This window comes from Pseudophryne corroboree, chromosome 12, assembly GCF_028390025.1.
Source record: "Pseudophryne corroboree isolate aPseCor3 chromosome 12, aPseCor3.hap2, whole genome shotgun sequence".
Lineage (NCBI taxonomy): Eukaryota > Metazoa > Chordata > Amphibia > Anura > Myobatrachidae > Pseudophryne > Pseudophryne corroboree.
The window spans coordinates 80,996,338-81,023,903 of record NC_086455.1 but is presented as its reverse complement, the minus strand read 5'-3'; the positions used below and the strand labels follow the sequence as shown (position 1 = coordinate 81,023,903).

Sequence of the window (27,566 nt, the reverse complement as noted above, 5' to 3'; positions counted from 1 at the left end):
AATCTACATTACCTCTGCCTTCAACATCATTAAATTATGTCACAGATAGGAGAGTGGATGCTTTTTAAAAAAAACATTTTTTCCCTGTCTGGGGCAGTTATAAGACCAGCCATGGCTTCAGCTTGGATGGCAAAGACAGTGGCTGCCTGGGCGGATGCATTGGAAGGGGATCTTTCAATGGCATCTAGAGAGCAAAAATCCCATATAGCACATATAAAACAGGCTGCGAGGTTCTTGGAAGAAGCAGCATTGGATATTGGTACTATTGCTTCCAGGGCATCCGCTTCAACAATAGCTGCTCGCAGAGCAGTTTGGCTACGTACGTGGAAAGCTGATTCAGGATCTAAGAAGGTTTTGGAATCTTTTCCTTTTTCTGGAGATATTCTTTTTGGTAAAGAATTGACAGATATTTTGGAGTCAGAAGCAGACTCCAAGAAAGTAAAGTTTCCTTCTGCATACAAATTCAAACCTAAAGTTCCAGCTTTTCGTCCCTTTCAGTCTCGAGGAAAAGCTAAATAAAAAAGTGATTGCAAGCAGCCCCAATACAAGAAGTCTGGTAAGACTAAAAAGCATTGGGCTACCAGAGGACCGGTTGGTAAAACAGAAAATAAGCCATCAGCCTGATGGTGCGGGCCTCCACCTGGGGGATCGACTTCTTCAGTTTACACAGATCTGGCAGCAGTCTGCAACAGATGCCTGGGTGCAGGAAGCTGTATATGTATGTTATGCATTTGCCTTCAATAAGCACCCTCCTCAAAGGTTTTTTTTTTTTTTTTTAGTACCAGCTCGTCTCGGGTAGAGACGAAGGCCAGGGCTTTGCAAGAGACAGTTCAGAAATTGCTTCAGTCAAGAATAATCATTCCAGTTCCTCTTGCACAACGAGGACAGGGTTTTTATTCCAACCTGTTTCTAGTTCAAAAGCCAAATTGGACATTCCGGCCAATTCTCAATCTCAAAGTGCTGAACAAGTACAATTTCGTACCTCAGTTTCATATGGAGACTTTACATTCCATCATTTTCGCCATGGATTATATGGTATCCCTGGATATCCAAGATGCTTACCTACATGTTCCTATAGCTCGGTCCCATCAGTGCTATCTCAGGTATGCTATCCTCCAACAGCATTTTCAGTTGCAGGCCCTGCCTTTTGGGTTAGCCACAGCCCCCATGGTATTTACCAAAACTATGGTGGTAATGGCAGCTTATCTCCGCCAGCAGCGGATAAGAATTTTTCCATACTTCGACTATCTTTTAATCCTGGCACAGTCGCAGCAACTGCTCCTGTGTCATCTGCAACAGACAATAACGTGTCTGCAGAAGCACGGGTGGCTCATAAATAGGTCAAAATCGACTCTGGTCCCGTCACAGTGGATGACTCACTTGGGGGCTGTACTGGATTCAAGCCTTCAGAGAGTAGTTTTACTTCTGAACAAGATATCCAAAGTTCAGTCAAGGATTCAGGAGTTGCTACACAGTCAAAAGGTATCCATTCACGCAGTAATGCGTGTGATGGTATTGATGGTATCAACATTCGACATGGTGGAGTATGCACAGTTCCACTCGAGGACTCTGCAGCATCTGATCTTTGCCAAATGTCATTCCCCATTTCTGATTTTTTTTTTTTTTTGTATCCTGATAAAGCAGTTCTCAGCACTAGATCTGGGTATCTTCCTAAGGTGGTGTCTAAATTCCACCTTAACAAATAAATTGTAGTCCTGGCTGTCCAGGAACCGGACCTTTTCTACGGGAGATGCATCGCTGGGCGTGGTCCGTGCCTTAAGGATCTACGTGGATCGTATCAGTGCCATCAGAAAGACAGAGTCTCTCTTCATTCTCTACGGATTTCACAAGAGAGGATGGCCTGCTGATAAGCAGACACTGGCAAGGTGGCTTTGGATGACGATTTCAGAAGCATATTCTCAAGCTGATCTCCCTGTTCCGGCTAATGTCTCTGCTCACTCTACTAGTAAGGTAGGTCCATCATGGGCAGCACAACGTGGTGCTTCAGCAGAACAGATATGTAAGGCAGCCACATGGTCTTCCATTAACACATCCATTAGACATTATGCCATGGATACCTTTGCATTTCAGGACGCTGAATTGGGTCGAAGGAGTCTCCTGTCCAATCAGGAGCATCCCCACCACTAAATTGCTTTGGGAAATCTCAATGTTATCTTGTGGATAACCTGTGGACCCTGCCAGAGAAATATACGTTATGGTAAGAACTTACCGTTGATAACGGTATTTCTCCTTCGTCCTAGAGGATGCTGGGGACTCCAAAGGGACCATGACACACACTAGGGGAGCTCTCCTGAGTTTCTCTGGAAAATACTTTTTTTAGGTTTATTATTTTCAGGGAGCACTGCTGGCAACAGGCTCCCTGCTTCGTGGGACTGAGGGGAGAGAAGCAGACCTACTTCTGTGAGTTAAAGGCTCTGCTTCTTAGGCTACTGGACACCATTAGCTCCAGAGGGTGTGATCACTTGGTATAGCCTAGCTGCTCGTTCCCGGAGCCGCGCTGTTGTCCCCCTCACAGAGCCAGAAGAAAGAAGCCGGGTGAGTGACCGAAGTACAGAATACTTCACTAAAGATGGCAGAATACTTCAGTCAGAGGTACCGCGCAGCGGTCGCGCGCCATTGCTCCCACACACCAGCGGCACTACTTGGGCGCAGGGTGGGCGCCCTGGGCAGCAATAAGACCTCAAATCAGCCTGGCAACAGTAAATACAGTGCATAGCCACTGTATACAACCCCCTGCCAGTATAAAAAAAAAAAAAAGCGGGACATAAGTGCGCCATTACGGGGGCGGGGCTTGGTCCTCCCAGTGCTAATCAGCGCCATTTTATCTCCACAGTGAGCTGCAGAGACGCTGGTCCTGTGCTCCTACACTTCTGTGACAAGTAACAGGGTGCTAAACGGGGGGGGGGGGGGGGGGGCACAGCAAATGTGGTGTTGTTGATTATTATTATTAAAAGCGCTGCAGAAAAAGTAGACAAGCCAGCACTCACGTGTAGATGAAAGAAAAGCAGGATTTATTCCTTAACCAAACGGCATGGTGAAGTACAGCAAACACAGCCCGACAGCTGTTTCAACCGACTGGTTTCCTCAGGGGCTAGACATACATATACTTTCAGACTGGGATAGGCACTGGGTGTGAGCTTGCAAACTCCCTCTGTGTTTCTCTAATAGGCCTTGTTGTGGGTCTGTCCCCTATAGCCCAGTGTGATAGTGGTGTCGGTACGAGTGTGTCGACATGTCTGAGGCTGAAGGCTCTTCCCAGGAGGAGGCTGGAGTAGAGACAGAACAGTGTGGGGGAGTGAATCTGTTGGCACTGCTGATTGGGTAAATATGTTGAGTGCCTTGAATGCAAATGTGGCTTTATTAAATAAGAGATTGGATAAATCTGAGGCTCAGAACCAAACATGGAGACAATCCATGGAAGATGCTTTATCCCAAACGCAGGTTCCCTCAGGGTCACAGAAACGTCCGTTTACCCAAATAGCAGACACTGATACCGACACGGATTCGGATTCCAGTGTCGACTATGGTGATGCCAGGTTGAATCCTAAACTGGCTAAGAGCATTCAGTACATGATTGTGGCAATAAAAGAAGTGTTGCATATCACGGAAGACCCTGCTGTTCCTGAGACAAGGGTCTAAATGTTTAAAGGAAAGAAACCTCCGGTAACGTTTCCTCCCTCTCATGAACTGAACACTCGTTTTGAAAAGGCTTGGGAAATTCCTGACAAAAAGTTGCTGATTCCCAAGAGAATAATTATGGCATACCCGTTTCCCTCCGAGGATAGGAAAAAGTGGGAGTCGACCCCCAACGTGGACAAGGCTCTAGCACGGCTGTCCAAGAAGGTGGCGCTTCCGTCCCCTGACACGGCGGCCCTAAAGGATCCTGCGGATTGTAAGCAGGAAACTACTTTGAAATCTATTTATGTCACTACGGGTACACTGCTCAGACCTGCAGTGGCATCAGCATGGGTGAGTAGTGCAATTGAAAAGTGGGCAGATAACTTATCGTCTGACTTGGACACCCTGGATAGGGATAGCGTTCTTTTGACGCTGGGTCATATCAGGGATGCTGCAGTCTATCTAAGGGAGGCTGCGAGAGATATTGGCCTCTTGGGATCAAGGGCCAATGCCATTGCAATCTCGGCTAGGAGAGCATTATGGACTCATCAATGGAATGGTGATGCGGACTCTGAGGGCTATGGAGGCTCTGCCGTGTAATGGTGGTTTTGTTTGGTGAGGGCCTCGCGGACCTGGTATCTACAGCTACCGCGGGTAAGTCATCTTTTCTACCGTATGTCCCTGCACAACAAAAGAAGACGCCTCCTTATCAGATGCAGTCCTTTCGGTCTAATAAATAAAAAAAAAAAGGACGAGGGTCCTCCTTCCTTGCTGTTAGAGGTAGGGGAAGGGGTAAAAAGTCGCCGGCTGGGGCAAGCTCCCAAGAGCAGAAGTCCTCCCCAGCCCCTGCCAAATCCACATGACGCTGGGGCTCCGCTGCTGGAGTCCGCACCGGTGGGGGCACGTCTTCAACTCTTCAGTCAGGTCTGGGCTCGTTTGGCCCTGGATCCTTGGGTGCTAGAAGTAGTGGTTCAAGGGTACAAACTGGAGTTTCAAGACGTGCCCCCTCACCGATTTTTCAAATCGGCTTTACCAGCGTCTCTTCCGGAAAGGGAAGTAGTATGCGCTGCGATACTAAAGCTGTGTCTGCAGAAAGTTATTGTCACGGTCCCCCCGTCACAGCGGGGAGAAGGTTTTTATTCAAGCCTGTTCGTGGTCCCGAAACCGGATGGCTCGGTCAGACCGATTCTGAACCTAAAATCCCTCAATTTCTTTCTAAAACAATTCAAATTCAAGATGGAATCTCTCCGAGCAGTGATCTCCAGTCTGGAAGGGGGGGATTTTATGGCGTCAGTCGACATAAAAGATGCCTACTAACATGTCCCAATATTTCCTCAGTTTACCTGAGGTTTGCTGTTCAGGATTGTCATTACCAATTTCAGACATTGCCGTTTGGTCTTTCCACGGCTCCGAGGATTTTCACCAAAGTAATGGCGGAAATGATGTCACAATTATCCCGTACTTGGACGATCTCCTGATAAAGGCGAGATCAAAGGAGCAGTTACTAAGAAACGTTGCGCTCTCCCTGACAGTCCTGCAATAACATGGTTGGCTCCTAAATTTGCCAAAGTCACAGTTGGTTCCGACAACACGGCTGTCATTCTTAGACACGGAACAGCAGAGTCTTTCTCCTAGTAGAAAAAGCTCTGGAAATCCAGTACATGATCAAGGAGATTCTGAACCCGGCAAGAGTGTCGATTCATCAATGCACGCGGGTGCTGGGGAAGATGGTGGCAGCATACGAAGCCATTCCGTTTGGCAGGTTCCATGCCAGGGTGTTTCAGTGGGACCTGTTGGACAAGTGGTCCGGGTCTCACCTGCACATGCACCGGAAAATAAGCCTATCCTCCAGGACCAGAGTATCTCTCCTGTGGTGGCTCCACAGTTCGCACCTCCTGGAGGGGCGCAGGTTCGGGATCCAGGACTGGGTCCTGGTGACTACGGATGCAAGTCTCCGAGGCTGGGGAACAGTCACACAGGGGGAAAATTTCCAGGGAAAATGGTCAAGCCAGGAAGTTTGTCTGCACATAAACATTCTGTAATTAAGAGCCACCTACAACGGCCTTCTACAAGCGGAACATCATCTTTGCGGTCTGCCCGTCCTGACTCAGTCGGATAACATTACAGCAGTGGCGTACATAAACCGCCAGGGTGGAACAAAGAGCAGAGCGGAGATGGTGGAGGCCACAAAAGTTCTCCTCTGGGCGGAAAAACATGCAAGCGCTCTGTCAGTGGTCTTCATTCCGGGCGTGGACAACTGGGAAGCAGACTTCCTCAGCAGACACGATCTTCATCCAGGAGAGTGGGGTTTGCATCAAGAGGTCTTCGCAGAAGTGACAAGTCATTGGGGAATTCCTTAAATAGACATGATGGCGTCTCGCCTCAACAAGAAGCTTCAGAGATATTGTTCCAGGTCGAGGGACCCTCAAGGTGTTTCAGTCGGTATATGTGTTCCCTCCACTTCCACTCATTCCAAAGGTAATAAGGATCATAAGAAGAACAAGGGTTCAGGCGATACTCATTGTTTCAGATTGGCCACGGAGGGCCTGGTATCCGGATCTTCAGGAATTACTCATAGGAGATCCCTGGCATCTTCATCTAAGAGAGGACCTGTTAATGCAAGGGCCATGTGTGTTCCAGGACTTACCGCAGTTGCGTTTGACGGCGTGGCGGTTGAACGCCAAATCCTAGCTCGGAAGGGTATTCCCAGTGAAGTCATTCCTACTCTGCATAAAGCTAGAAAGGAAGTAACGGCGAAGCATTATCACCGTATTTGGAGAAAATGTGTCTTGGTGTGAATCCAAGAAGGCTCCTACGGATGAATTTCAGCTGGGTCGTTTTCTCCATTTTTTGCAAGCAGGTGTGGATGCGGGCCTAAAGTTAGGCTCCATTAAAGTGCAGATTTCGGCCTTATCGATTTTCTTTCAGAAAAAATTGGCCGCCCTTCCAGAGGTTCAGACTTTCGTGAAGGGAGTGCTGCACATCCAACCTTCATTTGTGCCCCCGGTGGCACCATGGTACCGTAACGTGGTGTTGCAGTTTCTTATGTCACACTGGTTTGAACCTTTACGGAAGGTTGAGTTAAAATTTCTCACTTGGAAAGTGGTCATGCTTTTGGCCTTGGCGTCTGCAAGGCGGGTGTTGGAGTTAGCGGCTTTGTCTCACAAGAGCCCCTATTTGATCTTCCATGAGGATAGAGCGTAATTGAGAACTCGTCAACCATTTCTGCCAAAGGTGGTTTCTTCGTTTCACATAAACCAACCTATTGTGGTGCCTGTGGCTACTGAAGCCTTGGCTGTTTCAAAGTCTCTCGATGTGGTCAGAGCTTTGGAAATTTATGTAGCCAGAACGGCTCGTATTAGGAAAACAGAGGCTCTGTTTATCTTGTATGCTCCCAACAAAATTGGGGCTCCTGCTTCTAAGCAGACTATTGCGCGCTGGATCTGTGATACGATTCGGCATGCTCATTCTACGGCAGGATTGCCATTACCGGATTCGGTGAAGGCCCACTCTACCAGAAAGGTGGGTTCATATTGGGATGCTGCCCGAGGAGTCTTGGTGGTTCAGCTACTTGGTCGGGTTCAAACACCTTTACTAAGTTCTAAAAGTTTGATACCCTGGCTGATGAGGACCTCATGTTTGCTCAATCGGTGCTGCAGAGTCATCCGCACTCTCCCGCCCGGTCTGGAGCTTTGGTATAAACCCCATGGTCCTTTTGGAGTTCCCAGCATCCTCTAGGACGAAGGAGAAAATAAGATTTTAATACCTGCCGGTAAATCCTTTTCTCTTAGTCCGTAGAGCAGGGGTGGGGAACCTTTTTTCTACCGAGGGCCATTTGGATATTTATAAAATCCTTTGGGGGCCATACAAAAATTCTCAACTTAAAAAATTACCCTGCCCCCCAGTAGGTCCGCCCCTTAGAGGTACTGTGTGTGCGCGCCGGAGGCGCGCACGCGCCCAAAAAATGGGTGTGGCCAGTTAAAATGGGACGTGATACACATATGCCCCCAATAGTGCGGTGCCAGATCTACAATTGCCCCCACAGTGCCAGGTATACAAATGCCCCCACAGTGCCAGGTATACAAATGCCCCTCACAGTGCCAGGTATACAGATGTCCCCACAGTGCCAGGTATACAGATGCCCCCACAGTGCCAGGTATACAGATGCCCCCACAGTGCCAGGTATACAGATGCCCCCACAGTGCCAGGTATACAGATGCCCCCACAGTGCCAGGTATACAGATGCCCCCACAGTGCCAGGTATACAGATGCCCCCACAGTGCCTGGTATACAAATGCCCCTCACAGTGCCAGGTATACAAATGCCCCTCACAGTGCCAGGTATACAGATGCCCCTCACAGTGCCAGGTATACAGATGCCCCCCACAGTGCTAGGTATACAAATGCCCCCCACAGTGCCAGGTATACAAATGCCCCCCACAGTGCCAGGTATACAAATGCCCCCCACAGTGCCAGGTATACAAATGCCCCCCCACAGTGCCAGGTATACAAATGCCCCCCCACAGTGCCAGGTATACAAATGCCCCCCCACAGTGCCAGGTATACAAATGCCCCCCCACAGTGCCAGGTATACAGATGCCCTCCCCCCTCCCCTCCGTGCTGCTTACCGTGGGACACGGAGGAGAGCGCGGCTGTCGGGTGGGAGCGGCGGCGTGTAGTACTTCAAACCAGCTGCCGGTTCGAGAGCCAATCAGAGCTCGCGGACCGGCAGCCGCGGCTCCTGATTGGCTGCCGGTCCGCGAGCTCTGATTGGCTCACGGACCGGCGGCTGATTTGAAGTACTACACGCCGCCGCTTCCACTCGACAGCCGCGCTCTCCTCCGTCTCCCTGTTCTGACAGCTGAGACACGCTGCCGCCGGACTGAGCGGCAGCGTGTCTCACTGACACAAGCTGGTGGGCCGGACCAAACGGCTTCGCGGGCCGTGTACGGCCCGCGGGCCGGAGGTTCTCCACCCCTGCCGTAGAGGATGCTGGGCGCCCGTCCCAGTGCGGACTCTATCTGCAGTACTTGTTCATAGTTCTTGCTTTTGTTACACAAAGGTTGTGTTTTTGGTTTCGATCAGTCTGTTGCTGATTTTTTTTTAGTTCATGCTGTTAACTGGTTTTACTTCAATGCCATGTTGTACGGTGTGTTGTGGTGTGAGCTGGTATGTATTGGGTTAATGTACGTCTCCCTGGGCACAGTTCCTATAACTGAGGTCTGGAGGAGGGGCATAGAGGGAGGAGCCAGTTCACACCCATTTAAAGTCTTAAAGTGCCCATGTCTCCTGCGGATCCCATCTATACCCCATGGTCCTTTTGGAGTCCCCAGCATCCTCTACGGACTAAGAGAAAAGGATTTACCGGTAGGTATTAAAATCCTATTTTCTCCTAAGTCCACAGGGATCCCACCCTGACGCACTTGATTTGAGGATCCTTTTACTCACTAACCTCTTCCTTCTTGTACAGAAGGGTGTGCATGTGTGTTCTTCTCGCCTGATTATCTATTATGCTCCTACCTTGAGCTTTGGAAATACAACTCATTTGCCTGAGCCAGGAGGCGGGGCTATATGGATGGGCCCATTGCATGCTGGGAAGCTGAAAAGCTTTGGCTGATTGGTCAAAGTCCGCTGTCGCTTCATCATATCCCAATGTTATCCTGTGGACTTAGGAGAAATACCGTTATCAACGGTAAGTTCTTACCATAATGTATATATTTTTGAGTGGTGCATGTGGTTTTGCAGGAAAAATCATGGATTTGGGGTCAAGACGTCGCCCTCTGTGAGGATACAAGCTTCTTTAGCTTGAAAAAAAAACACTTGATCGGTTCTACCTGCAAACTTCTAATGAGGCACATTTTGTGTCGGCTGTAATGATGCCCAAGTTGGCCAGAGATGCGTGTTCCCGGCCAAACGCGTACTTTTTTTAAAAAGCGGCAATCATGTACAAGGCAAAACCATGCCTTGTAAATGATTGTCGCTTTAAAAAAAAAGGTTTGAGTTATACCAGGAGCCCACACCTCCGGCCAACTCGGGCATCATTACATCCGACCCTTTGTTTCCAGTTGGACTCGTTTAGAAAGTGCTTTTCCAGGCACCAACTAATAAAGACTTTACCAACGTCTCTTCATTCTCATTATTGTAAGACATAAACTAGGCTTAACCGAGGGGACGGCTATTTAAAGCAATAAAAGTAGTGATGCCTAAAATGCTCAACGTTTCACTTTTTACGCAGTACAGATATTCAGAGGTGGTTTCACAAGGCTTAGTGGATAAGAAGGGTATTTGAAGAAATAAAGTAGTGTGGGTACGCGAGTTTCTGCAGATCACCCATTCACAACGCAGACTGGACACGGGATATTGCCGGGGCTTCTCCACTGCTGGTGCTTGGAGATCACATCATTTCCAAGTGCCAGTGAGCCAGCTCTCCATACGGTTTGAACCGTGACGGTGACTTTAACCATGGGACTCCAGGAGAGACAGCGCACCCACACAGCTCTCTGAGCCCACAGCTGTAGCCGGACCCACAGGGGCAGGTGAGCGCAGCAGGTGTGGGAGACCAAATTCAATCCCTGCACTCCATGGTTTGCACATTCCTTGATCCACTCCTGCTTGTGGATGCTGGGTTCATTGGTATCCAAGTTAGACATGGTTCAGTATGCCCAGTTTCACTCCTGTCCTCTTCAAATGGCTCTTCTACATGGGTGGAATAAGTCCCATCTGCCTCTCAAGATGCAGACTATCATTCTCTTGCAAAAGGTTTGTCACTCCCTCTTGTGGTGGCTCCACCATTCCCACCTGGCCAAGGGATCCTGCTCACTACTAATGCCCCCTATAGACTCGACGATCCGCCGCCGACCTGCCCGACGGCGGATATGACCGACGGGGGAGTGAAGTTTCTTCACCCCACCCCCCCCCCCCCCCCCGGTCACCCGTCTCCATAGCACTGCATGCATTTATGGATGAGATTGTCCATATTGGCCTGCATGCATAAGCGACGGGGCACCAACGATGAACGAGCGCGGGGCCGCGCATCGTTCATCGTTGGTGCCTACACACTAAACGATATAAAAAAAGAGTTCTCATTCATTAATGAACGAGAACGTTCATATCGTTCTGTGTTATCAGCCAGTGTGTAGGGCCCTTATCACTACTAACGCAAGTCTTCGCCAATCTTTTGGGCTTACTCCATTAGTGCTCCTCTGCTTCTGCCTCTTTGGCCAGATCTTCTGTCTCAAGGCCCGTGCTTCCTTCCGGAGCTGGCCCGCCTTGCTTTGGTGGCTCTTGTGACATCCATCCTGGAAGCAAAGGGCTTTTCCGGAAAGGACATCCGTACCATGCTTACTGCTCGAAAGCCATCTTCGGCTAATATTTATCATCGCATTTGGCGAACATATTTTGCTTTGTGTTCAGCCAGGGTCTTCAACCCCAGGTCATTCTGACTCTCCTTTCCTGTTTGCAGGAGGGTATGGATTTCGGCCATGAAGATACAGTACATGTCTCTGCCCTGTCTGTTTTCTTTCAGTGGCAGATTGCACTCTTACCAGATGTGTGAACATTTTTTCAGGGCATCCTAAATGTGCAGCCACCGTTTGTTGGTTCTTCGAGCTCTGCAGTCCGCTTTCTTTGAGCCTTTGTATATAGTGGATATTTGTTGGCTTATGTAGTATACTGTCTTCTTACTTGCCATTGCATTGACCTGGCAGGTGTCCGATTTGAGCGCCTAGTCTTGACGCTCCCCCTTTCTGATCTTCCATTTGGATCAGGCCGTTCAGAGGACTCTGTTGGGTTTACCTACTGAAGGGGATGTCTCTGTTCCACATCAGCGAAAAGATTGTGGTACCATCTTTTGAGAAGCTTCTCTGGATGTAATGAAGGCTCTCTAAATTTAAGTGGACAGGACCAGAGATGTCCGCAAATTGGATTCTCTCCTTGTCCTGTATGATTTTCACAAGCGGGGCTGGCAGGCTTCTAAACAGACTTTGGCTACGTGGCTCCGCTTGACTATCTGCCATGCCGTGGACCTTCCTTCCCATGCCGTGGTGACTGCACATTCCACCCAGTCAGTGTATCTGGGGCAGCTCAACGTGGCGTTTTTGCAGAGCAGTTTTGTAAAGCAGCCATGTGGTCTTCCGCCGATACTTTAATTCTTTTCTATGCATGTGACACCTTTTGCATCTCCAGACACAGCCTTCAGTTGACGAGTTCTCAGTGCAGTTTAGAGCTTCCCCTTCCCATAGGGGGACAGCTTTAGGATGTCCCAAGGTTATCCCTGTGCCCCCTAGTGGCGAGAGCAGGAAAGGAGAATTATGTTTTTACCTTGTTAAATCCTTTTCTTCGACTCCATAAGTGGCACAGGACGCCCACCCTGACGTACTTGGCTTGCAGGGTTTAGTTCCTATGTTTCCGGTTCTCTGCGCACCTTTTTGTCTGTGTGTGTTTGAGTGTGTACCGGTTATGGTGGCCAATTGCGGGATGGCTGGGATTCAATCCTGCGATTGGAGCTTCTAATCCCGTGGATTTTGGGATTGGCCACCACTTTGCTTTTTTCTATGCAGCGTTGAGCTCACCGCCGCCCTTCGCCACATCTTACCTCCTCTCCTCACAACAAGTGAAGCTCAAAGTAGGGCGAGTTATCTAGGCTGGGTAGGGCAATGGGGACACACACAAAAAAACAGTCCCGGGTATCCCGTGAATCCCGTGATTGATCATTTGTCAGTCCCTATTCCCGGGATTGGTTTCCCTAGTACCGGTCTTCGTTCTCCCCCTCCTTCTCGCTCCTTCCTGTGGGCTTGCTAACTTAACTGTCTGCTGGTGGCGTGGAGCCGGGGTATAGTGGAGAGGAAGTCTGGGCTGCTGGGGAAAAAAAGAATTAACTATTTGGTTCCCAGACTCTCCTCCCCAGGCTATACCCAAGGTTATCCCTGTGTCCCCTATGGAGTCAAAGAAAAGGATTTAACAAGGTAAGAACAAAAATCTCCTCCTTTTTGTCCCAATTTTGATAACCCTTTTAATTGTACTGAAAAGAAAATATATGAAGAACCCGTAGTTAGCTCCCATCTCTTCCATGTCACCATTCATTTTTAATGGGGGGTACAATAGTTGATTGAAATATTATTTAAGTTTACATTATTTGTATTAAGTTACCTTTTGTGTGTTGTAAGTTAACTTGGATATATTCATACTGTCTGTATTTATACCGCTAACTATTTTGCTGCTTTGTCTACTGACTGACTAAAGTATGTCAATCTCTTTGCAGGCAGGGCAGCTGTGACACAGAAGAAGTCTGTAAACATGCCGGCAATTCCTGAGGAGGATTCCTCATCCAGCAGTGAAGGTGAAAACATTAACGCAGTGTTCCATTAATATTTTGTGCACGGTACTGTTGGTGCATACTGTGTAGGTGTACATACAGTTGACCTAATTCGGATCCGAGTCACATGAGGCAAAGTACCAATGTTTGGGCCTTTGCGCATGCGCACTCATACTGTGCATGTGCGGTACTAGTCCTGCATCATTGGCGCAATATGGCTGCAGACAACACTACATTAACAGTCTGCAGTGGCTTAGGGGTGGTGATTGACTCCATTTCCCAAAACGGAGTCCTATCACCACTGTTTTTGGGGAGCGACGAGACCAGGATTTCCGTCTTCTGACAGAGATTTCCTGGCCTCTTTGTTGGAGTTGCAGCAACCCGCCAATGGTGTTGCAAGTGATCTGATGTTGCGTCTAGGACACGGCATGGATCACTCATGCAAACAGGAAGCGTCTACTTATACCAGTCGCCTCCTGCTACATTACCATACTAGTACATCGCTGCGGCTTCCAAGTAAGTGCACACTCCAACCACATCTGAATTAGGCCCTGTATGTATCTGGTACAATGGAGAATTATAGGGGCAAATATAAATACGTTGAAAGGGCAGAAATATGGAGTAAATAAAACATTGGGTACATAGTGGATGGGCAAAATTATTTAAAAAAACAAAAAACATATCTCGCTCCTCATTTGATCCCTCATACTCGCCATCCATCCTTCTCAGTGCTGTAGCATTAGTGCAGCAGCAACACTTCTGTGCAGTTAAGAAATGCAGACATGCACTCCATGCCACATGTTTACTGACGTTTGACTATTCTGGTGGCTCCCACTGTTGCAGGTTTACAGAATCTACCACCTATTGGGAGCAGCTATTTTGAGTACTGAACCATTTAAGTATACAGGCTTACAATTCACTAGCGGTTTCATCATGACCAGTATTCCTGACATGGATTCTAATAGAGATCCAAGCTAACTGTATGTGTTGCTGTCACTTATGCATGGTGTGATGAGATTAAAATTGTGAGAATGCAGTTTATCGGTCTGATAGCAGCAGATGAGGTTACTGGTTCCTATCACATGAAGGGTCTTGGGAATGATAGTGACAGTACCTTGCATTCTCCTGAATCTGGGTTCCGCATACAAACGGTCTGCCTCCACTTTGTATAGGACATGGACACATTGTAATTCTGATCTTCCCCAGGCAGTAGCTTTTAATGTAGGAGCCTGCACGGCTTTTTTTTTTTTTTTTTTTTAAATTTGATTTTTATTTAAGTTTCATAGAGCACCAGATAGGAGGGGGGATACAGAAAGAAGAAAAGGGAAATTGGGGCGGGGGGAATACAATCGCATAAATACAAGGTTACAGGATAATCTGCCAACACGAATTTGAACAGAGAATTAACATACGGATGTTTTCATGTACTGGTCAGTAAATTAAATACAACATACAGTTGTAAAACATAAAACAAACTCTGGTGACACCCAAGGGTGATCAGTGGTGGTAGGTAATGTAAAGGGTCTAACCTGATGTGTTAAGAGACCTTTATATATGCCAAAAAGACCAGCGGAGAAGACTGTTTGTCCTGTGACGGGAGTAGATCAAACCACCAGTCTCAAATTCGTAATGGGTTTGGACTGTGCGTTCGACAGCTGCTAAGGTGGGGATTTGGGACGTGCGCCAGTTTTGTGCGATCAACAGTTTGGATGAAATCAAAATATGGCCGGTCACATATCGATCGTTTGAGGGAAGATTACCTAGGAGTATATGAAGAAGAGCTAATTTAGGTAGCGGGGTTTTGTGAAATCCCAGGACATTAGGTAAAAGAGTAAATACCGCAGACCAAAAATTAGTGAGTGCTGGGCATGACCAGAATATATACATTATGGTAAGAACTTACTGTTGATAACTGTATTTCTCCTAAGTCCACAGGATAACAATGGGATATGATGGAGCGACATTGGATTTGCACCAATCAGTCAAAGCTTTCCAGCCTCTCCGCATGCAACGAGCCCGTCCACATAACCCCACCCCCTGGCTCTGGCAAATCCGTTGTATTCCAAAGCTCAAGGCAGGAGCATTATGTAGAACCCGAATCAGGCGAGAAGAACACACATGCACACACTTCCATACAAGAAGGAAGAGGTCAGTGAGTAAAAAGGATCCTCAAATCAGGTGCGTCAGGGTGGGATCCCTGTGGAACCTGTGGAATTAGGAGAAATACAGTTATCGACGGTAAGTTCTTTCCATAACGTATATTTCTCCGGCAGGGTCCACTAGTTATCCACATGAGAACAATGGGATTTCCCAAAGCAGTTTAGTGGTGGGGACGCTCCTGATGCTCAGGAGAATCCTTTGCCCGAATTCAGCATCGTGAGAGGCAAAGGTATCCAAGGCATAATGTCTTAATGAATGTGTAAACGGAAGACCATATGGCTGCCTTACATATCTGTCCTGTTTAAGCACCACATTGTGCTCCCCATGAAGGACCTACCTTACAAGTAGAGTGAACAGAGACATTAGCCGGAACAGGGAGATCAGCTTGAAAATATGCTTTGTCGTTCGAAGTCATCTTGCCAGTGTCTGCCTACCAGCAGGTCATCCTCTCTTATGAAATTCATAGAGAATGAAAAGAGAATATGCTTTTCTGATGACACTGGTACAATCCACGTAGATCCTTAATGCACAGATCACGTCCAGCGATGCATCTCCCGCAGAAAAGGTCCAAACCCTAAAAGACAGGGACAATATTTTCTTTGTTATGGTGGAACTTAGTCATCACCTTAGGAAGATACCCAGATCTAGTTCTGAGAACTACTTTATCTGGATAAACGATCAGAAATGGGGAACAATATGACAATCCCTAAGTCTGATATTCTTCTAGCTGACGACTTAGTCAGTAGAAAAGACACTTTAGTTGTCAACCATTTATAATCCATATTTCTCTTATGTCCTAGAGGATGCTGGAGTCCACATTAGTACCATGGGGTATAGACTGGTCCACCAGGAGCCATTGGCACTTTAAGGGTTTTTTGAGTGTTGGCTGGCTTCTCCCTCTATGCCCCTCCTACCAGACTCAATTTAGAAAATGTGCCCGGAGGAGCCGGTCACAGCTAGGGGAGCTCTCCAGTTTCCCTAGAAAAGTTTTATTTAGAGTTTATTATTTTACAGGGAGGCTGCTGGCAACAGCCTCCCTGCTTCGTGGGACTAAGGGGGGGGGAGTAGTCTCCACCCTGCGGGGTCTGAGCCACTGTCTCCGCTGACTGGACACTGAGCTCCTGAGGGGTCAGATCGCTCCCCGCCGCAGGGGATCGCTTGCCCCAGCAGCATGCCGCCACCCGCTTACAGAGCTGAAGAATCGGTGGCGAGTGAGACACCGACCCTCCTAGCAAGCGGGGGGTCGGTGTGAAGATGGCGACAGCAGGTTAGGAGCACAGTATTATCTGCGCTCCGGGAGGCTCAGCGGTACATAGTGCGGTGCTGTGAGGGGCGTCCTGAGCCAGCGCTACACCCTACACTGGTCCCAAAGCCTGATCTCAGCCAGCACTCAATCCTCAGGCCAGTATAATCAGTGGAAGAGCGGGAAGACAGCGCCATTTTGGGGGCGGAGCTTCTCAGAGCGTAACCAGCAGCGTTCAGCGCCATTTTCCTGCCTGCACAGCGCTGATCAGGAGAAACAGGTCCCTCCACAGCAACTCCAGCTACCTGTAAACAGTACCAGGGGGTTGTAGAAAGGAAGGGAAGGGGGGCTGCAATACAACTGTGTATCCTATTAAGGTGCACAGTCAGTGCTGACAAGGGGGGGAAACTCTGTCTGCCCTCCCCTGTGTGTGTGTGTGTGTGTGTGTGTGTGTGTGTGTGTGTGTGGTGTCTGGTGGTCTCCTTTAGCTATGTCCAGGGCCACTGTGTCATATGCTGCGGAGGATATGTCCTCCCAGGATAATTCTATTCCATGTAATCAGGATAGCACTGGTTTAGCACAGATTCCAGCAACCTGAGTGGTTTTCCTCTATCAAATCTTGGATTTCTCAGATTTCAGACAGGGTTGCAAGTAATGAATCTGCAACCCAGGTATTACAGCACTCTATGGCAGTATGGCCCGATTCTAGTACTTTAGGACGCTCCGCTATATATATCCCCACAAACGTGTGCTTGTTCATGTCATGCAAGATGACAGGGATACAGAGTCTGACACCACAGATGGAAATGTGGATGTGTTGCGGGAGTCTGCCTCTCTTGCAAAGGAGGTGCAATTGATGATCGAGGCTATCAGGGATGTGTTGAATATTAATGATACCACACCTAAGCAGGTTGAGGAGGCTTTTTTCACTGAAAATAAGAAAGCCTCGCTAACCTTCCCTCTGTCAAAGGAATTAAATGCTATATTTGAGAAAGCATGGAAAAACCCTGAGAAAAAAATTCCAGATCCCTAAAAGGGTCCAGGTGGCGTTCCCTTTCCCTGAGGAGGATAGAAAAAATGGGAAACCCCGCCAATTGTTGACGCATCTGTGTCCAGACTCTCAAAAAAGGTGGTTTTGCCTGTTCCGGGATCTACCGCTTTAAAGGAGCCGGCTGATCGTAAAATTGATAGTACACTTAAATCAATGTACACCGCTTCGGGGGCCATATTACGTCCCACTATTGCTAGTGCATGGATTGCAAAAGCTATAGTAAAGTGATCAGGCACCTTACTTGAGGATTTGGTTACAATGGATAAGGGTGATGTTGAATTGTTTTTGCGTAACATTCACGATTCACCAGGTTTTATGGTAGAATCCATGAAAGACCTGGGTTCCATGGCTGCGCGGATCTCTTCCATGTCTGTTTCAGCTCGTCGGGCACTGTGGCTGCGCCAGTGGTCGGCCGACGCGGAATCCAGGAAAAGTGTGGAGTCCCTACCCTACACAGGTCAGGCTCTCTTTGGGGAAGCTTTGGGTGCGTGGATATCCACAGTTACGGCGGGTAAGTCTCCGTTCCTTCCCTCAGCTGCACCTGCTCTGAAGAAATCAGCATCGCAGTCCTTTCGGCCTACTAAGCCTAGAAAGGCCAAGCCGTCCAATACCTTCTTTAGGGGAGGTTGAGCTAAATCCAAGAAACCTGCTGCGGCAGGTTCCCAGGAAACTAAGCCTGCTTCCAGTACGCCGAAGTCCTCCGCATGATGGTGGACCGCGCGATCTGGAGGTGGGGCCAGTGGGAGGAAGGCTCGGACAGTTCAGTCACGCCTGGGTATCGTCACGCCTGGATCCCTGGGTGATAGATATTGTGTCCCATGGATACAGGTTGGAATTTCAAAATCTCCCTCCTCACCGATTTTTCAAATCAGGCTTGCCAGCTCTGCTGGCGGACAGAACTGTCCTACAAGCAGCGGTTTAGAAGTTGGTGGAATCACAGGTCATTGTGCCAGTTCCTCCTCATTCGCAAGCCACTGGTTACTATTCAAACCTTTTCGTGGTACCGAAACTGGATGGTTTGGTCAGGCCCATTCTGAATCTAAAATCACTGAACCCTTTTCTGAAGGAGTTCAAGTTCAAAATGGAGTCTCTCAGGGCAGTGATATCAGGTCTGGAAGATGGGGAATTCCTAGTATCCCTGGTTATCAAGGATGCGTACCTCTACATTCCGATTTGGCTACCGCATCAGGCTTATCTCCGTTTTGTACTACTGGACTGTCGTTTCCAGTTCCAGGCCCTGCCATTCGGCCTCTCTACAGCACCAAGGGTGTTCACCAAGGTGATGGTGGAGATGGGGAAAAAAGGGGGTGAACATCATTCCGTATCTAGACGATCTACTGATAAAACCATCGTCCAAGGAGGAGCTGTTGCAGTCCATTGTACTCACGACCCACCTACTCAGAGTTCACAATTGGATTCAAAATCTTCCAAAATCTAATTTGGAACCAACCCGGAGGTTGTCTTTTCTGGGGATGATCCTCGACACGGAAGTGCAGAGGGTGTTTCTTCCGCAGGGAAAGGCGTTGGTGATACAAACAATGGTCCGGGATGTCCTGAAGCCAGCCCGGGTGTCTGTTCATCAATGCATTCGCCTTTTGGGAAAGATGGTGGCCTCTTACGAGGCTCTCCAGTACAGGAGGTTCCATGCTCTGGCCTTCCAACTAGATCTCCTGGACAAGTGGTCAGGATCGCATCTACGCATGCACCAGAGAATTTGTTTGTCGCCAAAGGCCAGGATTTCACTCCTCTGGTGGCTCCAATTGCCTCACCTTCTGGAGGGCCGCAGGTTCGGGATTCAGGACTGGGTCCTTCTAACCACGGATGCGAGCCTCCGGGGCTGGGGCACCATAACTCAAGGGGAAACCTTCCAAGGAAGGTTGTCAAGTCTGGAAGCCAGCCTGCCGATCAGCATCCTGGAACTAAGAGCTGCCTACGACTGTCTTCTTCAGGCGGCCCATCTTTTAAGAAGTCGGGCCATTCAAGTACAGTCGGACAGTGTAACGACGGTGGCTTACATAAACCGACAGGGCGGAACGAAAAGCAGAGCTGCAATGTGCTTTCTGCGATCTTCATTCCGGGAGTGGACAACTGGGAAGCAGACTTCCTCAGCAGACACGATCTCCATCCGGGGGGTGTGGGATCTCCATCCACAGGTGTTCGAGGAAATAACAGACCTTTGGGGGTTACCCCAAATAGACATGATGGCCTCTCGGTTCATCCATTCTTGACGCTATTGTCCAGGTCGAGGGATCCGCAAGCCGTGTGTTCCAGTCGGTGTATGTGTTTCCACCACTCCCACTCATTCCAAGAGTTCTAAAGCTCGTAAGGAGAACAATAGTTCAAACGATCCTCATTGCTCCAGACTGGCCGAGGTGGGCTTGGTACGCGGACCTTCTGAATCTCTTGCAGGAAGAGCAGAGGCCTCTTCCTCTTCAGGAGGACCTGCTGCAGCAGGGGCCGTTCGCATATCAAGACTTACCGCAGTTACGTTTGACGGCATGGAGGTTGAACGCCTAAAACTAGCTCGGAAGGGCATTCCGAAGAAGGTCATTCCTACCCCGATACAGGCTAGGAAAGGGGTAACGTCTAAACATTACCATCGTATTTAGAAGAAATATGTCTCTTGGTGTGAGTCCAAGAAGTTTTCTGCGGTGGAGTTTCAACAGGGACGTTTTCTCCTCTTCCTGCAAGCAGGTGTGGATATGGGCCTGAGGTTGGGATCTGTGAAGGTCAAGATTTCGGCCCTGTCCATTTTCTTCCAGAAACAATTGGCTGCCCTCCCTGAGGTTCAGACCTTTTTGAAGGGAGATCTGCACATCCAACCTCCCTTTGTACCACCTACGGCGCGATTGGGACCTTAACGTGGTGCTGCAGTTTCTCCAGTCGGACTGGTTTGAGACTCTACAGGAGGTTGAGGTCAAATTTCTTACATGGAAGGCTGTCACGTTGTTGGCCTTAGCTTCTGCTAGACGTGTGTCTGAATTGGGGGCTTTGTCCTGTAAAAGTCCTTAATTGATCTTCCATGAAGATAGAGCTGAGCTCCGGAAACGTCAGCAGTTTCTTCCAAAGGTTGTGTCGGCATTTCATATCAACCAACCTATTGTGGTGCCAGTGGCTACTGACTACTCAATTTCATCAAAGTCCTTGGATGTTGTGAGGGCTTTGAAAATCTATGTGAAGAGGACTGCACGTCACAGGAAATCGGACTCTTGTTTGTCCTGTATGATCCCAAAGCAGACTATCTCGCTGGATTAGGTTCACTATCCAGCATGCTTATTCTACGGCAGGATTGCCGTGTCCTAAGTCTGTTAAGGCCCACTCTACTCGTAAGATGGGGTCTTCCTGGGCGGCTGCCCGGGGTGTCTCGGCGTTACAACTTTGCCGAGCTGCAACTTGGTCTGGGTCGAACACGTTTGCTAAGTTCGATACTTTGGCCTCTGATGATCTGAAGTTCAGTCAATCAGTTCTGCAGGAGCCTCCGCGCTCTCCCTCCCGTTCGGAGAGCTTTGGTACATCCCCATGGTACTAATGTGGACCCCAGCATCCTCTAGGACGTAAGAGAAAATAGGATTTTGGTTACCTACCGGTAAATCCTTTTCTCGTAGTACGTAGCAGATGCTGGGCGCCCGCCCAGCGCTTCGTTTCCTGCGATCGTTATCTGGTTCAGTTCAACTTTGTCTAGTTATGTACTGCATTGTTACTTGGTAAGTAATGTTTCAGCAGTTGCTGACGTTTTTCAAGCTAGTTAGCTTGATGTGCCTTGTATGTGTGAGCTGGTATGAATCTCGCCACTATCTGTTAAATCCTTCTCTCGATGATGTCCGTCTCCTCGGGGACAGTTTCTAGACTGAGTCTGGTAGGAGGGGCATAGAGGGAGGAGCCAGCCCACACTCTCAAACTCTTAAAGTGCCAATGGCTCCTAGTGGACCCGTCTATACCCCATAGTACCAATGTGGACCCCAGCATCCTCTACGGACTACGAGAAAAGGATTTACCGGTAGGTAACCATAATCCTATTTTTTAAGTGGTTCAAATGGGGCAACTCGAAGGACTTGCAGGACTAAACAAGTCCCACGGCACTGTAGTAAAAACAACCAAAGGTTGAATGCGCGGCATGCCCTGGAAAAAAGGTACGCACATCCTGTAAATTGGTCATTTACTTTTGGAACTCTACAGTCGATGCCGACCCTTGCTTCTCTCAAGGAAGCCATCTATTCCTGTCTGAAGGAATGCTAAGACCCTGGAAACGCTGAAAAAAATAGTCCCATTCACCTACAGCACCTGGTGTTTGCAGATGTTCCCCATCCAAGTATTCACCAGGCCCAACACTGCATAGCTTCCCAGATCTGGTGAGACTAGGCATATCCAGTGTGGTGTGGATGTAGATTTTCTTTCACTGCACCAATGAATATAGGCTTGCCATATTTGGTGATGAATGCGAGCTAAGGAAGGTTTCCTTGTTCTGAAACTGTTTGAAAGTATCCTCTTGACCTGAGGATAGAGGTTTCAATGGCCACGCTGTCTAAGACAGTTGACCCACATGTCTGTGATAACCAGGACCCTGCATTAGTAGGTCTGTACGTTGAGGGAGCAGAAGTAGTGCATCCATTGCCATTCTTTGCTGGTCTTCCTGTTTGAACTTTCTCACCACCCTGGGTAGTAGGGTAATTAGAGGAAAACCCATCCGCCAGATGAAGGTCCTGTCTCACCGATAAGGCATCCACAACGATCACCCTGGGATCCTTTGTTCTTGACCCGTATGTGCGCACTTTGTTGTTCAACCAAGACGTTCTGAGATACATCTCTAGCACGCACCTCTTGTTTTCTAGAGTCTGGAAGATCTCTGGGTGTAGAGCCCATTCACTCCTCTGAATGGTGTATCGACTTGAAAAAGTCCATTTCCCCATTTATGATTCTCAGACTGAGAACGGCGGACAAGGTTGGATGATGAAATCCTATCTCTTAGGTATGTGACTTACCTTCTTCATCCCCTTTTCGGCTGAGAGTTCCTCCCTGATGTTGAGGTACCCTGCTGCCGTTGCATTGCCTGAGCGGAACTGGACTGGTTTTTACATGAAGACTGTCCAGTGCCTACACCGGTGCCCTGTATATGGCCCGAGGTTTCAACCTTTATTGGTAGACAGCAGTTTGGGAACACAATCTCCCTGACACTAATCCTAGTGTCAGAATCTCCAATTTGATATGAAAAGGATTCTCCTTTGTCCCGCTGGGATGTCTGTAACTTTCAGGCTAATGACCTTCTTTCTTTTATCGTGAGTACCATAGTCTGTCTTTATTATCTGATGCAATCCATTAATACTTGCCACACCTTGTATTCCCAGCTGGTCCCTCTAGGTATCAACCAGGCCCACACTGCTGGTCTTCCATGATCCAATGAAGTCTGGGCATATCCAGTGTGGTGTTTGTAGATTCTACTAGGTAAGAATCAGAAGCTGCAGAGACCTGGTGGGAAATTTACTTAGATGGGAGTTCTATTTAAGATGGGATGTTGCCCATAGCAACCAATCAGATTCCAGGTATTATCTTCTAGAAGGTGCTAGATAAATGAGAAGTAGAAGCTGATTGGTTGCTATGGGCAATATCCCATCTTAAATAGAACTTCCATCTTAGTAAATTTACCCCCTAGAGTGGAATTGTGCATACTCCCTCCTGTCGATGCAGATACCATCAAACCCATCCCGGCATTGCTGCGTGAATGGATACCTTTTGACTGTGTGGCGATTCTTGAATCCTATAGCGAACCCTGGATTTATTGTTGCGAGGTAAAAAATTACTCTTTGCAGACGTGATCCAGTACAGCCCCCAAGTGAGTCATCCGATGTGACGAAACTGGAGACGATTTTCCCTAAGTTATGAGTCACTTGCCCCTGCAAACTCGTTATTGCTGTTGCCGGTGACAAAGAGCACTCTCTGTGACTGTGCCAGGATTAAAAGATCCTAGGTATGGGAAAAACCTTAACCCCTGCTGGCGGAGTTAAGGTGTTACCCCCATATTTCTGGTAAATACTCTGTGGACTGTGGCTAACCCAAAGGGTAAAGCCTAAACTGAAAAATGCTTTTCTGAAGTATAGCCGAACCTTGGATAACACTGATGGACAATGGTATAGGAACCTGTAGGTAAGCCTCCTGTATCTCCAGGGATCCATAAAAACCCCTGGCTCCATGCCACCACATAAGGAACGTATGATTCCATGTTTCCAAATGTATTTGCTCAGCATTTTTCGGATTGAGCATGAGTCAAAATGACTCATTTGGCTTCTGACTAAACCAGGTTGAAGTAAAACCTTGTCCTTATTTGCCAGAGGAACTGGAATGACTATTCCTAACCGAAGCAAATTTCTGACCTGCTTCTTGCAAAGCCAGACCTTCGTCTATAGCCGAGATAAGCTGTCTTGAAGACGAAAACATAACTATAGATACCATGCCAGGTCTGTGTCACCTGAGGAAGTCGGCCCCCCAACCTGGGTGCTCCCAGGCGGAGCCCACACCATCAGCCGATGGTTTAATTTTTCTACAGCACCTGGTGTTCCCCGATAGCCATCCGAGTACTAACCAGGCCCACACTGTAGATCTTCTGGTAGCTCAATGGTTTCCTAGTCTCAAATCACATTGACGTGGGATTCAGCCTATGACAGGCTTCTATTGATAGTGTAATACCAACACGTGAACTGTATGTGGAAGGAACCTGACTTTCTTGGAGTCTACTCCAGAATATCTGTCAATTCTTACCAAAAAGGAATATTTTCAGAACAAGACTGATTCTACCTACAGCACCTAGTATTCGCAGATGTTTCTCACCAGGCTCCACACTGCATAGCTTCCAAGATCTGGTGAGATTCAGTGTGGTGTGGCTGTAGATCTTCCACTTACCCAGCTAAACTGCTCTATAAGCAGGTATAGTTAGGGCTGATACCGTGGAGTAAATATTTTGCCCATGTCCAATGCTTCCAGGAACATTGCAGTTTTTTATATGAGCCATATGAGATTCTTGCTCTACTGAAAAATCTCCTTCCATTGCATCAGCCCAGGCAACCACTGCCTTTGCCATTTAAGCCGAAGCCAAGGCTTGGCCTCATGACTGCCCTAGACAGGAAAATTGAAAGCAAAGCTATTGTAGATTCTCCTTATCTACTTTAGGAGCCATCTCCCCTTTTTTTAAACAATCCCCAGCTGGAAGCAGATCATAGGAATTCTAACTTTTTATTGGGCGTAACCCAAACCTCTTCCATTATTTCCGTCAGCTGATCTTGGAACTCAAGTATTGGGATGTTTAAACATCGGTGCCTTGGTTTTTAACAAAGGCTATGCTGTATCCTCTAAGGATAAGACGGCTTCTTTGCTTTCAGTTAACTCCGCTGTATTCAAGAGCTGAGACCTACCTCTTTTTCATATGATGAAGTAGACTAATTGGGCTTTCATCTTCTGATAAATCTAAACAATGTGTAGCCTGCGAGGGTGAAGGTTTACTTACCACTGGTTCTGAGAAGCTGCTGCTGTATGTAAGGGCTTGTAACCATATTCCTGGTACAGGATTTTGGGGGATTATCCAGCTAACTTACTGGATAAAGCTTGTGTGTATATATAGCCCAAGGTGGATACACTTGTACCTGCATCCGCCTTGCCTGCTGAACTAAAACATTATGCATACAAGCCATCCCGAACCGGATCATAAGAGGATAATACAGCTTCAACACATGGTATGAGTGTCCTCACCATTGCCGCTTTATTACATGATTAATAATCAGCACTTCCACGGTGTACTACACAATTTTGTGACTGTATCACTTTAACCTTTTTTCTTTAAAATGATATCTATTCGATCCTACTCATGCACCAGCATTGAGGATCTGCAAAACAAACTGACAAACATGTAGCAAAGTCAGCATCATACTAGCAGTCAGTCACATGTTATACATAAGTATATTAAGCAATATGAGCACATCGTCAACTACAATATTATTTTAAGTATGTAGGAGAACACATTTACTGTATCATGTTTAACATATCTAACGTATTCAGACGCATTGCAACAGAAACAACAGTAATGGTATACAGACTCCTATGCAATAGGCACTTATTTAACTATTCGTACTCAAAACAGTAGATAGAGATTTAGTGCTGTATAGCCCGTACTCAGTAGAGTGGGATACAGGGAGACTCGCCTCGCTTCCAGGATCGATCAATACGTTAGCGAATGCTGAGTGGATCCAGACGCTACTAGAGTACACTGCCGCTCCATGAACCTATAGTGAACACAGACGCATCGGTCACGCAGCCGCCTATGCTGCGACCCGGTCTCCTCGTGGTAGCAATCAGTGAACACAGACGCCCCGTTCACACAGCCGTCTATGCTGCGACCGGGTCCCCTCGTCTCCCAGTGTAGCTGGTAGCGTCTGAGACGGAAGCGAGGAAACAGTTCATGGCGGGGACTCGGCAGAAACTGGTCATGAACCGGGGGGAGGGGCGACCAGGAGAGAGTCCGTCTCCTCGGGTACAGTTTCTAGACTGAGTCTGGTAGGAGGGGCATAGAGGGAGGAGCCAGCCAGAATCACCCAGGGTTTGGGATTATCTTCCACCATCCAAGCACCAATATGGGAGAGAATGCACGCTAATTGATATAGACGAATATCGGGGAACACTAGACCCCCTTCAAGTTTGGGCAGTGACATCGTGGCCCGAGCTAATCTAGGTTTTGTTTCCTTCCATACATATTATGTGAAGGCTGAGTTGAATTTGGCGAGTAAGGCTTTGGGAATCAAAATAGGGATTGTTCTGAACAGGTATAATAACTTGGGGAGTACAATCATCTTTAGAGCTGCAATACGGCCCATCCAAGTCACGTGGTGCATCATCCAGTCTGATGATAATAGGGAAATTTTACTGAGAAGAGGTAGGTAATTACTGGCTATAAGATCTGAGACTCTCGGAGTGATCTGAATCCCCAGATATTTTATGCTCCTATCCTGCCAGGCGTACCCATATTGAGATTTCAACAAGTGTAATTGGAATGGGGAGAAATTAATCGGTAAAGCTTCAGTTTTGGAGGTATTCAATTTATAATATGAGACAGAGGAATACTCCTCCAAAATCAGTTGTAAACGTCGTGTACAGATTTATTAATGTAAGGATAACATCGTCTGCAAATAAGCTGATTTTATATTCGCGGCCATAAACAACTGGTCCCTGCACGGTCCTTGTGGACCTCATAGCTTCCGCGAAAACCAGTGGGGTTAACGGACAACCCTGGCGGGTGCCGTTAGTAAATTGGAATATGGAAGAAAGGATACCATTCACAAAGACTCTGGCAGTCGGGTTCGAATACAACGCTGCTATAGAGGAAAGAGCCCTGCCCCCCACTCCAAGCTTCTCAAGAACCGCAAAGAGATATCCCCAGTGAAGTCTATCAAATGCCTTCTCCGTGTCCAGCGAAAGCAGAAGAAGTGGCTGCAAGGATGCGGAGAAGGCATCCAACACATCAATGAGCCTCCTGGTATTATCTGGAGCTTGTCTACCCTGACCGAACCCGACCTGATCAAGTGTGACCAGAGTAGGGATCAGAGGATTCAGCCTATTTGCTATTCGCTTTGCGTAAATCTTTACGTCCGTGTTCAAGAGAGCTATCGGACGGTAGTTGGTGACCAATGCTGGGTTTTTTCCCAGTTTAGGGAATGTGATTATCCTAGCTTCAAACATTTCATTTGGGAGAGCCCCCACTGTAGAGGCTTCATTAAAAACCGGAATCAACATCGGGATCAATATCTCTTGGAAGAAGTTATAGATTTTATTGATATAGCCGTCTGGACCCGGAGCTTTGTCTGCTGGGAGGGTTTTAATAACCTGTCAGAGTTCTCTCTCCAACCAGGGTAGTTCCAGGGATTGGAGATTAGACTTCTCCAGACTGGGCAGGGACATTTTCTCCAAAAAATTAATATCTTCAGATGTCTGTTGCGGAATCGAAGAATCATTTTTTAGATTATATAGAGAAGCATAGTAGTTGGCAAAGGCTGAAGCTATGTCTACCGGGTCTGTCACTTTTGTACCCTGAGAATTGGTGACGGCCTTCACCCGATCCTTTGCAGTTTTTGCTCTTAGTTTCCTAGCTAATAATCTGGCCGCTATGCTAAACAGATTTTGAACTTC

At 47.8% G+C, this 27,566-nt stretch overlaps 1 protein-coding gene across 1 annotated transcript in view; it reads left to right on the top strand.

Annotated features, from left to right (window-relative positions):
* The window catches only part of SNAPC1 (small nuclear RNA activating complex polypeptide 1), a 102,920-nt gene that overhangs the window by 57,576 nt on the left and 17,778 nt on the right, over nucleotides 1-27,566 (top strand). The window contains exon 9 of the mRNA XM_063947700.1: nucleotides 12,898-12,975. Within this exon, the coding sequence (XP_063803770.1) occupies nucleotides 12,898-12,975 (78 nt within the window). The remainder of the gene's footprint in view (nucleotides 1-12,897; nucleotides 12,976-27,566) is intronic.